At 47.6% G+C, this 13,147-nt stretch overlaps 2 protein-coding genes and 1 long non-coding RNA gene across 3 annotated transcripts; 2 read left to right on the top strand and 1 right to left on the bottom strand.

Annotated features, from left to right (window-relative positions):
• Positions 1–235: 235 nt before the first annotated feature.
• Positions 236–1,440, bottom strand: LOC147981944 (uncharacterized). The gene is made up of 3 exons (XR_015599958.1): positions 1,033–1,440; positions 665–941; positions 236–566 (listed from the first exon to the last, which is right to left on the bottom strand). It is a non-coding gene; the product is annotated as an uncharacterized LOC147981944 (long non-coding RNA).
• Positions 1,441–2,577: 1,137 nt separating this feature from the next.
• LOC147981943 (uncharacterized) lies at positions 2,578–4,964 on the top strand. Its single transcript, XM_087517245.1, has 2 exons — positions 2,578–4,582; positions 4,705–4,964. Exons 1-2 carry the CDS (start codon positions 2,578–2,580, stop codon positions 4,962–4,964), a joined length of 2,265 nt encoding a protein of 754 aa, XP_087373371.1.
• Positions 4,965–7,560: 2,596 nt separating this feature from the next.
• Positions 7,561–10,943, top strand: LOC125546127 (cysteine-rich receptor-like protein kinase 10). Its single transcript, XM_087517244.1, has 7 exons — positions 7,561–8,304; positions 9,022–9,148; positions 9,278–9,459; positions 9,724–9,934; positions 10,012–10,249; positions 10,371–10,521; positions 10,632–10,943. Exons 1-7 carry the CDS (start codon positions 7,561–7,563, stop codon positions 10,929–10,931), a joined length of 1,953 nt encoding a protein of 650 aa, XP_087373370.1. The 3' UTR covers positions 10,932–10,943.
• Positions 10,944–13,147: the final 2,204 nt, after the last annotated feature.

Here is a 13,147-nt window from a genome sequence, read left to right as displayed (position 1 = left end):
AGTATTGCACATCTAAGTTTTATGTCATTGGTCTTATGTTGAGATTTGTGTAGATATTTTCTTTTTCTTTTTTCTCTTTCTCTCTATGCTTAATTCACTCACTTAGATGTGCAATAACTAGAGCACATCTAGATGTGCCCTAGACACACCCTATGAAAAAAGAGACCACCCAACACAAACCCATATAGGAAACATCTGCATATAACTCAGCAGTCCATGCAATGCTTGTCCTCTATTAAACATCTGCATATAACTCAGCAGTCCATTGTTGCATGGAAAGGTCATCATGTAAAATAATATACAGAAAGGGAATAAACTTATAACAAACTAAAGTCAAAAGCAACTGAAGGGGGGTTATATTAATTTTTGACTTTGGTAACATGGATCTTGGTAGCCACCGGTAAGTCCCTTTGTACCATGGACAGGATCTTCTCCATTTGTGCAGTATATTGGACTTCATGGTCATCTCTTGGGTTGTGCTTGATTTCTACCAACTTAAGGCTGGAGATTGTGCAACCCATCTTAAAAATGTTCGAAGCAGCAGCACCATATTGAAACTCTTGGCACTGCACAAATGAGCAAAGCAAATAGTTTAGGACCTAAGACATACAGTATATATTGAGGTAGAAAATTTTACCAATTGAAATTAAAAGTATGTACGTACCCCACAATTGTTGATAGTAAGCTTCTCAAGGGCAGGCGCATTATGCAAGGAAGGACCACAACGTCTGAATGTTGTCACCTATCTCACACTTGTCAAGGACCAAGTTTTTTAGATTGGCGAGTTGTGGTAATTTGTTTTGCTTCTCATCAAGTATTGCCTGCAACATAGGACGGGGGAGCAAATCATCATCACTTGTCCGCGCCGTAGTTCGATAAAACCCCGCTGGAAATCAAGTACCCGGTGATGGAAGATCTGGAATATGTTGCTCTGCTACTGCCTATATATATTGTAAGTGACAAGAAGATGGTTAATTTATAATCTAATTGAGAGAATAAATGTGTGTTCGCTAATTGAAACGAAGTGCGCACCATATCTCCAAAGCCTGACAGCTCCAAGTGACTGACGTTGGATAGAGATCGGAGAAGTTTGCATAAAGCTATTAGCAAATCTTTGTCATCTTGATGATAGTAGCAACTTCCATGTACCTGCCGAACTTTAGGCTTGTCCAGGAAGTGGATGGATGCTTCGACAGGAGAAGCCGCCTCACACACGGTGACAGCGAAAACGCCAAGGCGACGAAACTGAACGACGAGGTGGAGTGAGGCGAGACGAGGGGCGTCGACGAGGAAGCTTAACCTTGTTCCTGCGTTGGATGTGGGCGAGTTATCAATAATGAGGTTCTTGAGCGTGTCGGACGCGATTCTTGAGATTTTGGACATCTCCGTGCCTCTGATCTCGAGGTCTTGTAGGACGGGGAGCCCGGCGCTGAGGTGCTTCTCAAAATCCTTGTGGAGACATACGTTATGGAGGCGCAGCTTGGTGAGGCGGTGGGTGCCAGGACCAGACGCCAGAGGAGGCAGCTTGATGCCGGAGACGTCGAGGGTCGCCGGGGAGCACCGGAGGCCACGTCGAATCCACCTGCTGTGCGACCTGCAGTAGGAACGGTCGTGGAGGAGGCGCATCCATATGGGCCAGGATGAGGGCACGCTCAACCGCAGGGTGCCCAGCGGCCAGGCACACGCGCCGCGACGGAGCAAGAGACTGTCGACGAAATCGTCGAATTTGTCGAGCTCCGCCTCCCTCGTCCTCCTCCTCATCGTCGTCCTCGCTGAACCGGGGTTTGAAGCTCACCTTGTGCTGACGGCGGGCCACGGATGCCCACTCACCTGCGTCGATGTCGAGACACGGCGCCGTGAGCCAGAGGCGGCGCCATGTCGACGACAGCGCGCAGGTCTGCACGAGCTGGCGGGCCTTGAGGCACGACATGATGCCCTGGAGGAGGCACTCCGGCAGCTCGCTCAGCCGGTCCACATCGTCGGAACGCCGTCGCTTGGCCATGGAAGCAGATGCTGGGGAATCCGATCTGATCTCACGTTGCAGGGCCCGTCCGCTTTCTTGACGCCGAAATTTGTTTAGATCCGATTCTCCCGGACCCTAATAATTTCCGTCGGTCCGTGGACCCGACACACGTAGGTCCGTGGACCCGAACAGATCATCAAAGTGGGCCGTTTACAGCTCTCGCATGAACAGCTCCGTTACAAAAAATAATCAGAGACGGTCGCGTTCTAGATCAAATTGCAAATCCATTGTGTCCGTGGCGTCCATATATTTTTGGGAAAAAAATTATATGAGACCAGCTCTTACTGTTAGCAGGTGAGATCCGTCCTGATGGATAACACATGACATTCATAAATCACAAAGCATTCACAAATCACGTGTCATCCATCAGAATGGGTCTCGCGTGAGACCAGTCGCATAGAATTCTTTTTCATATTTTTGGCCCGTTCGCTTAGAAAAGGAAATAAACTAGCCTATAGCCTATACAAAACCTAGCGATCGAGAGAATCGAGCGCAACGAAAGTATCGCACGTCGTCTCCAACCCATCCACCTGATCATCGATCGTTCTCGACACATGGTCCAGCCGATGCGTATGCCGCCGCCGCAGCCCTACGAGTACGACGACTACGACCCCACGAGGGGCACGATCTCCTGCTTCACGGACCACGGCCTCGCCGATGACCCCATCTCGGCCGCCACGCTCGAGGCCCTCCGCGTCATCCTCGTCGGCCACTACGACGAAGCGTTCCGGCGGCTGCCCGTCGAGGACATGCCGGACGGTCTCGACCTGACCCAGCTCGCCGACCGCGGCGGCTTCTGCCTCGGCCTCCTCGATCCCGTTACCAACATCGTCCTCAACACCATCTCCCTCCTCCCACACGGATTCGAGTTCGAGGCAAACCCTAGCCCGGCGCCGTCCGGTCCAGGACGCAGGATGCCGTCGGGCCGCCGAAACGAGAGCAGAGATGCATGGCACGGCGTCGCGTGCAGGTCCAGCGGGTGCCTCCTCGAGTTCATGAGGGCCTACTTCGGACTGCTCAGCGAGGAGCAAGCCGGGCGGTACCTCGTCTGGGCGCGTGCCGACATCGCCATGGCGGTTCTGCTCGTCGAGCACGAGCTCTACGTCGCCCGGCCTGCGCCGCCGGACCCTGGCTCTGGGAGGACGCGGCAGTCTCTCAGGCTCGCGGCTATGCACATGCAACACCCTTCGCCGGACAGCCTCGTGTCGCTCGCGACGGCGTGGCTTCCACCGCAGAAGCTCGAGATACTTGCCCCCATCCTACGACACGACGGCGGTCGGAATAGGCTGGCTGTCCAAGACGTAAAGAACATCCTCCACGTGCTGCGCCACCAAGACGACATCTCCGCCATGGCTACATTGCAGTCACCGCCGCCGCTTGAAGAAGGCACTACGAGCTGCATCTACCTTGGAGATGGCCGGATCGCGTACACCACCATTGTCCAGCGAGCCGGCGACCACATCGCATCTCTACGGCGTCTTCAAGACACGCAGTCCACGCTAATCTCTTACTCCATGGCACCATCGTGGGCGACACGCACGACGGCGGGTCCGCGCGACTCCCCTTGCGCGTACATGGGGTGTCTCGACGTGGACAACGCCCGAAAATGCCCGTACGTAAGGTCTCTGGAGATGTCCCTCCTGGGCACCATCCATGGATTCTACCTCAGGGCTCTCGCCATGCTGCCAAGCTATGCCGCGCGCCACCATGTACGCGGCATCCTCCTCGCCGGCCACTGCTACGGCCCTATGGACCCTGTCTCCAACATCATCCTGAGCACCGTCTGGTATGACGCGAACTTCCCGCTCCCCGTGGCTGATCGTGGGATGCAGGCGCACGACATCCTTGACACCCTCACCATGCTCAGGGTGGTCACTAGCTCCCTGCACGGCCTCATAGCTCTCCTGCACGCCAACTCCGGCAAGCATCTGCCGTTGCACGAGATCTTGAAGTACCTCTGCTACAGGAAGTGCGACTTGGCCACCATGTTACAGCCACATCTACACCGGAGCTCTCCCAACCCTTTTGCCAGCGCCGCCGCTGCTGCTCGTCACCCGCAAGCGTCCGCTTGGGCAACATTTCTTTCATCATTGGCACCGACGAAGCTAGACCAGATACGGTCCTCGATGATTAGTGCCACTGCCAACAACACTGCGCTTTCTTACGAGTCTTTGACCCAGATATACAACATCCTCAGAGAGGAAACCCGGACGGCGATGATTCTGCCGGCTCCCAGACTCTGTCGGACGGCGGTGAGCATTCTCACAAGAAAGAGGGAGGCCTATGCTCACCAGCAGAGCTTCATTCGCGGTAGGATTGAACAGTTACTGCTGGAATACGCGCGTCGCCATCCTTCAGAAACAAAATATGATCTGGATTTTATATGCGGTGTAGCCGTAACAGTAACCGGTCACCAGGATCAATGCTACCATGTCAATTTCATGGCAGCTACCAAATCGACATCCAAGAACACACTTTTCTTTGCCGAGTTTTGGTGGGCATATCAAGATCAGTCAAAGCCTTCCGTATGCTGCCCTCTGCCCCAACCGTATACCATGGGTAAGTACTAAATAAGTAGACTTTTCATCCTTAATATGTTGAGTTCTCAAGTATATTTAAGGAGTGCAAACTTCTCAAAATAAATGTGCATTCGTTTGGTGCAAATTTGGTTCTGCCAACAGGTCGTTGCTACTACGGCCAGGAGTCTGCTCGTAAGCTCGCCTATCCGGATGACTCCATCGACTATTTCTCACACGACATCACTCATGGCGGACTAGATGACACGGAAGGCATACTAGACACGGACTTTTTGTACTTCGACTCCGAGAGGGACGTCGAACTTGCCAAGGTCTTGCAGAGGATGGGCAAGAAAGAAGAGGTCATGCAAAGGTCCTCTACTGGAAGGCGTGCTGAATGGACCGCCGGTGTTCCTCTGTGTTAGGTTTATTCATGCTTTGAATTATAATGTAGAAATGTTTGGAGAAAGCTGGATACACTAGTTAACGAGAATAGTTGGGTGTGGATCATAGTTTTAAATAGCCGGCTATAGCTCCGCTATAGCTGTTTGAGGGTGTTGCCGCTAAATGATTTCATGTACAATTTGCCGCTATAGCCCAGTTATAACTGTTTTTAAGGGTCGCCGCTAAATATCATAGCCCGCTATTTAAAACATTGGTGTGAATTAGTGTAAACCTTAAACTTGTTAATTGCTAGCTCAATGTGATCAACCATTTGACATCTGCCTCCTCCGTGGTGATGGTAAATGGTAGACCAGCACCATACGTAAAACCTTGAAAACAAGGAAGGCCCAAATAGATTAGGGACAACGCAGGCGCCGCAACCCCACGATCCTACACTTATCAAATCTCCAAATTTCCAGCCAACTAGGGGCGGTTTGTTGGGACAAACTCCGGACCATCTCTCTCTCTCTCACTCTCTCAGGTGAAGGTGAATACCCGGCTCGGCAACACACCGGCTCTTACATGCAAGACTATAGACGCCCTGGAGACTAACTCCAGCCACTAACCAGCTAGCTGTTTGTTGCCAGCTCCGGTGGACGGCTCGGCCAAGACCAACCGGCCGTGATCAAGATTAATGCTTACACGGTTAGCATTAAATAATCTACTAATCTCTTTCAACTTTTACATTATGCCCCTAAAAAGTATACAATTGATGTAATTATGTGATATTTGATGTCTTTCTTGCGAGAAAACTTCCAATCTATTTATCTTTAATCATGGCAGTACAATAAATATCAGAAATAATGAAAATTACATCTTGATCCGCAAACCACCTAGCGACGATTACAAGCACTGAAGCGAGCCGAAGGCGCACCACCGTCATCGCTCCTCCCTTGTCGGAGTCCGGCACAAATTGTTGTAGTAGACAGTTGAAAAGTCGCCGTGCTAAGGCCAGCGCACCAAAACAGCAACCGCCGCCGATGAAGAATAACGTAGCTCGAAAGGATCCACCCCAAAGACACACGAACATAGACGAACAATAAGCGGATCCGAGCAAATCCACCGAGGATAGATTCACCGAAGACACACCGTCACACGCTCATCAATTATGCTAGACGCACCATCGAAACGGGGGCTAGCGGGGAGACCTTTATTTCAACTTTAGGGAGCCGCCGCCGTCTCACCTTCCTGAGTAAAACACAAAACCTAACAAAAATCAAAAGAACGACTAATAACGAAGCCCTCCGCCGGCCCTTGCCAAGATCCACCACGCCCCCATGGCCCTAGGGCCATCAGAGGCGAGGCAGACCTGTGGCGGCACTAGCGAGAGGCACGAACGAGCAAGGCATTGGGAGGAACCAAACTCAACAACGTCACCACTGCCACCTTACAGGCCTCCAGCGGCGGGGTTCACCATGACCTCCGCATGCCTGGGTGGCCAATGGTTAAAGCACAATCAGAGATGATGGCCACCGCCGATCTCGTCGCCACACACGGTGAGCTATCGCTTGGTACCAGCCTTTGTGCCGATGAATATAGTCATGCTCATTGTGTTTGTTCTTGTGCATGATGGTTTTAATCCAATACTTTAGGGTTATTTCATGATTATATTTGTGATGATATATTATTATGGATGTTATATTGTTCGGTTAAAATTACAATTGTGTCAGTAATTAGGAGTGGCTAGTTCGACTGGTTACCAACTGTAGTTTGTGACGTGCGGGCATGAGTTCGAGTCGAGGCCCCAGCTTAATTCTAGTGAGTTTTTACATTCAACGTCTGCAAATGGGCCGGCCCGTTTTGCGCGCTCTTCAGCGAAGGCTTTTCTGTTTGCCGCTCGCGAGCATTCAATAGGACCTTTCCTCGCGTTCATCGAGCAGCCGCGAACCCTCTCGCTGAAGGGGCGACCGTGATGGGCCAGCCCAGGAGCTCGGGAGGCAACAACCTCCTTTTTCTATTTTTGATGAGATGGATGTGTAGCCATATGAGAAAGGAGAGAGTCCGGAATGATGATATACGAGATAGAGGTGGGGTAGCAAGGAACCAACAAACCCTTTTTAAGTTTCATATAGGCCAACTTTTTGATGCGATCCAAGCAACCAAACAAACTAAAAACATTCTGTCCGGTCTGGCTGAGACTAATGCAGGCTCCCAAACGGGCGTTGGTGTTATCGTGGTCACCCATCACGTCCACGACCCGGTGACTCCGACTCCGCTGGCTACGTACGAAGATGAATAGAGGACGGTGAGCCCACGACGGCGACAGCAAGACCAGGACGGCGACGCAACCAAAGTCGCCGACGGGGTAGAAGATGGGCAGCTTTCGGTTAGGTTCGGTCTTTTGTGTTCGGTCTTGGGTCCTGGGTCTTTGCAAGAATCATGCTCACCCCACTCAAACGCGGGCCAGTCAAACATTAAATGTTCGGTCTCTCTCGCCGGTAACTAAATACATAGTACATCCCAGCATATCATCATGAATGTGATGCTGATATAGGAGCAACTCGCTCTTGCATTATTTCGCCAAATAAATAGAAAACCATCAACGATCTTCTGCCACTGCCCGGTGTAAACTAGTCGATGGACATGGTTATCGTCCTCTTCCTTCTCCTGCCTTTCGTTGGTGCCGAATGGCAAGTGTGCGGCGGCAGCGGCAACTACACATCAAACAGCACCTACCAAGCCAACCTCCTGCTCCTCTCCTCCACCCTTCCCAACAAGGCCGTGTCCAACACCACCAGCCTCTTCGCCACCGCCACCACCGGCGATGCTCTGGACATCGTCTACGCCCTCGCGCTCTGCCGTGGGGACACCACCGACGCCTCCGACTGCGAGAGCTGCCTGGCTGCCGCCTTCCCTGATGCCCAGCAGATCTGCCCCTACAATAAGGACGCCACCTTGTACTACGATGCCTGCATGCTCAGGTTCTCCAACCATAATTTTCTTCTTGCCAACAGCACCGAAGATCAGAAGAGCTGGATCACCCTCCGGAACAACCTCAACTTCACCATAGGCGGCGACTCCGCCAAGCACTTGCTGTTGATGCGTCTCAACAGCACGGCCCAAGCGGCTGCAAACAGCTCGAGGAGGTTCATCACCTCGCGCTTAGGCGTCGACCTCGTCCCGACGACCGTGTACTGCCTTATGCAGTGCACGCCCGACCTCACGCCCGACGACTGCGCGGCTTGTTTACAGCTTGTTTTGAAGCATACGATCAAGTCCCTAGATGGAGCGCAAGGTGGTCGAATTCTCGGGACACGGTGTAGCATGAGGTACGAGCTATACCACTTCTACGAAGGGGTCCCCATGCTTGCAATTCCGGCCGTCAACGGCACTAGGCCAGCGCCCACGCCCGCTACCAGGTACCCATATTCCCAGTCACACCCACCAGCTGCGGCGCCTCCCCGGCTGGCGCAGACGACCATCCAAGAACAGCAGGGTATGTAAACTTCTCACCCTGTCCAGGACATCCTTAATTGGATTTGATTAGTTGATTCAGAAAAATCGTGGAGAAAAGCTTTTTTAAAGGAGGGAATTCCCTCGGTCTTCGCGTCGAGATGCATACAGCTAAAAATAACTTATCGTACGTACTGATATACATTATCCACACGAAATTTTGTTTCATAGCAGCTGATTTACTCTAGCACATGATGGTAATCTCCACTTACAAAAATTGCTTCTTTGATCTCTATGATAAGTAGCATGTTAAATACGTGGTACGTAGCACTATTACACTGGTATTAGTAGACCTGAGCTTAGAATAGATGAATAAAAATAAATAAGTAGAAGAACTAAGTTTTAAGAAACTAAGCTAAGTGAATCAAAAAGAAAAGGAGGTTCCTTGACAAGGGGGTAAACCGTTAGAATCGGAACGGTTCAAAGGTCACTGACATAGGTGAAAATTCCTGTCAAATATGGCTGGCATATGTTTAATTTGTCAAGCTGATTTCTCATATATTGTCTATCACTTGGCAGAAAGAAAAATATGTCTATCACTAAATGATTCTGTTTTCATTTATATGAGAACTATACATGAACTAGCCTTTTTTTTTCTTAGGACGCAACTCACGCAAGAGGGTGGTGTGGATTATTGCTGTGGTGGCTCCACTCCTGTCAATACTCCTATGCTTCATCTGTTCGGTTATATGGATGAGAAGACGAAGAAAAGGTTTGTTCTAATTATGGTTCATTCACAACAATGTTCCTCTAAAGAAAAACTAGCAATTATTGATGTAGCCAGCCAGGTTAAGTTTCAGTCCCAGATTAAGATGTATATTTATGTATTCTCTCAATTTAGGAAAGGAAAACTTAAACGATCAGGTTGCCACCAATAGACCAGAAGAAGACGAACTTGTCTGGAGATTGGAGGAGAAGAGTTCAGAGTTCACTCTCTTTGACTTCTCTGAGATATTGCATGCCACACATAACTTCTCCAAAGAAAACCTACTTGGACAAGGTGGTTTTGGCCCTGTCTACAAGGTAAATGCACTGTCTTGAAAAGATTCAATACTAAGATCATTCTATAATAATTCTCTTAAATAAATCTAAGATTGGCTGGCCATTAATCAATACACATTCTTGCGCGTACCCTGCAAATACATAACACTTTGCAGAAATAAAAATTAGGAAAATCTTGATAACTTGTTTATTTTGTCTTATTTTGCAATGGATGACCTGTAATCCTTATTTTATCATTTCAATAAAAAAATTATGCCTCCAATTTTGGTTTGTACATATTTACAGGGCCAATTACCAGATGGAATGCAAATCGCAGTCAAAAGGCTTGCCTCACATTCAGGACAGGGTTTTACAGAATTCAAAAATGAAGTTGAACTTATTGCAAAATTACAACATAATAATCTTGTCAGGCTCTTGGGATGCTGCATTAAGGGAGAGGAAAAACTATTGGTGTATGAATATTTGCCAAATAAGAGCTTGGACTTCTTTATATTTGGTATGCACAGTGTAGTTTTTAACCATATTTTGGATTGTGATCAATCCATGTTATAAAATGCACTCTCTAATGTGCAGAAAGAAACAGGACAACTTTTATTGATTGGAACAAAAGACGTGTGATAATCGAAGGGATAGCCCAAGGTCTTCTCTATCTCCACAAGCACTCTCGGCTACGCATCATACACAGAGACCTTAAGGCCAGCAACATTCTCTTGGACCAGGACATGAATCCTAAAATTTCTGATTTTGGCCTAGCAAAAATATTCAGCTCCAATGATAGTCAGGGAAGCACAAAGAGGGTAGTAGGAACATAGTAAGCATATTTCTTCCTTACAATCTACAGCATAAGTAGTGCCTACTATACCATTTATTAGTTGACGAAACGAGTCATATATTTTGATATAATATTTTCTTGTTCTTCTAACTCATTTCAGTGGTTACATGTCTCCGGAGTATGCATCTGAAGGCATTTACTCAATCAAATCAGATGTGTTCAGCTTTGGCGTGTTACTTCTTGAGATCCTTAGTGGAAAAAGGAATTCTGGTTTCTACCAGTACGGAGACTTTCTTAACCTTCTTGGATATGTGAGAGTTTTTCTAAACCCTCACATATACGGGCGTGTTATTTTCGTAGTGGACTTATAACTTTTACCATGTATATGCATATTATGAAGATACTTTCTCGCTTTCTGCAGTCATGGCAACTCTGGGAAGGACGAACGTGGGTTGAGCTTCTAGATGCATCAATTGTAAAGGAGATCCATACATCAGATGCTAGGAAGTACATTAACATTGCACTGTTGTGTGTACAAGAAAGTGCAGATGATCGACCCACCATGTCAGATGTCGTTGCAATGTTAAACAGCGAGAGTGTTATTCTCCCCGAACCAAATCATCCAGGATACTTCAACCTAAGGGTATCTAAGACACATGAATTTTTTGTCCCATGTAGTAATAATGATGTAACCATCACTGAGGAGCCAGATGGTAGATAGTTGATCACTTTATTTCAGTTGTTAATGAAAACAAGCAATCATAGTGGTGTCTGAGTTGTACAAATATTCTGGAGTAATTCAAATATTCTGCAGTATATGGTAGATAGCAGATACTCTAGATGTTAACTATTGTACCTATTGTTATCCAAAAGTAATTCAAGCTTAAATAAGCCCAACATAGGCATACGTAACAAGTGAATAAAGCTACACTACTAGAAAGCATTACATCATACACGGGCAAAACCCAACAATGCACATGGCATATCAAAGAGACATATCTACATCATTTCATTGCTATGCAATGCTTTGGTACACTGCACATGAGTTTTTTTTTCTCGAGAGAGTGTTTTGCAAGGTGTCACCAAAATGTTATGTTGGTTTTAAAATTAAATTTTGGCATACTGTACAATTTTTTTTGGCACACTGTACGGAAAATGTCGCAGATTCAAGGGTTAGATGTTCCGAGTCTGATGATGGAGCTGGCAAACCTTCCTACTCACAGGAAAAAGAGAAGCAAGGATCGGGATTCGACATTTTTGAGTGCACAACATAGCTCCTCCATCATGTACATGATATAATGTGCAGATGGTGAGCATAGTGCAATGGCAGAGCCAAGATTTAGGTATGGGGGGGGGGGGGGGGGGGGGGGGGCTAAGTCGATGAAAAATAATCCAATGTGATAACTATCGTAATGTTAGAGTAATTCTGTGCTTCGAGGCTATAACAACATAGTTACATTGGTATTAGCCTAGATTTGTCTACAATTGCTGAAAGATCCAAAATATTAATAATTTATCGGAAGAAAATTTTTCTGCTAATGCCCTTTCAATATAGATCCTGCAATGCCCAAGCAAATCGAGTATCTTCTAACTACAAAATGTCTCTTCAAATTTTCATACATAGCTTAAAATTCGAATTGATCTTAATACTAGTGGCACCTTTCTGTTCATAACTTCATGTCTTGGAATTAACATCAGATGTCACACAATTAAAATAGTTACATAAATTGTATATTTTTGACAGGCATAAGATAGGAGTTAAAAGAGATTAATTAGTAGATAGTTTAGTGCCAACCTCGCATAGTTGGCCAGAAAATTGATAAGTGCACGACCGTAGGTTGCGGTGCTGGCGTCGCCCCATGATCTAACAGTAATGCTACATCAACGGGCTTTTACGGGGGTGTTACGGGGTGATTATTACGTGGCAAGTTGTCATTGGATTAAAAGGGAGAGGAACGGGTCCCACCCACCTGAAACTCAGGGAGGGCGGTAGAGAATTAAGGAAAGGCTCCGTAAACGCAAGTAAAATGTCCGTGAGTTTAGCATTTTCGCATGATCTAATCTCACTTTGAGAGAGAAATTGGCAGGAGGCAGCAGCAGGGCAGGACGGCAGCCCTAATCGCCTAGTTCTTTGTAGGGAAGAGCTAATCGCCTAATCAATCGCACATTAATCATGGGAGTTAAAAGTTTGTTTAACGCCAGGACTAATGGCAAATGAGGGCAACATGTGGGCTTTAGTATGGACCTTCTCTGTTTCAGGTTCTACGTTTGAATCTGGGGGGCATAGTACGTCTAATGGCCTATAGTTCTCGCTAATTACTGCTACACGTGGTGCAAAAACTCGATCGATAGGGGGGCTAGTCCCCTACTTGCCCCTCCCCCCCCCCTCCCCCCTGTCTCTCCGCCACTGAGGGAGAGGTGCTATGAAGAGGCGAGATGGGTACTATCAGTCGAGAGAATTATATAAACGCAGTTCAAGAGACTTAAGGAGTCAGCATGAATAGGCGATGTGATGCAACACGGTCTCCGGGGAAGAGATGTGCGAGGGGGAGCCCGATCTTCACGGCTTAGGATCGATGAATGGAGGGGATAAATAGCTGCAAGTAGCAAAAAGAAAGCTCTTGGAAGGAGGGAAAATGGTTTGAGTTTCTAGACTCGTCAATTGTGAAGGATCCATACACTAATCCACACCCAACTATTCTCGTTCACAACTGTATCCTGCTTTCTCCAAACATTTCTACATTATTTCAAAGCATGAATAAACCTAACACAGGCAGACCAACCAACTAAATAAAGCTGGTTGAAAAGTACTCACTCGAATGATTGTAATTAGCAAAAACCAGTAGTCCATTGAGCACGCCTTCCAGTAGAGGACCTTTGCATGACCTCTTCTTTCTTTCCCATCCTCTCCAAGACCTTGGCAAGCTCCACGTCCCT

The sequence above is a fragment of the Triticum urartu genome, chromosome 3A, assembly GCF_056163025.1.
Source record: "Triticum urartu cultivar PI428250 chromosome 3A, HENAU_Tu73, whole genome shotgun sequence".
NCBI classification, from domain to species: Eukaryota; Viridiplantae; Streptophyta; class Magnoliopsida; order Poales; family Poaceae; genus Triticum; species Triticum urartu.
This window is presented reverse-complemented; position numbering and strand designations above follow the sequence as displayed.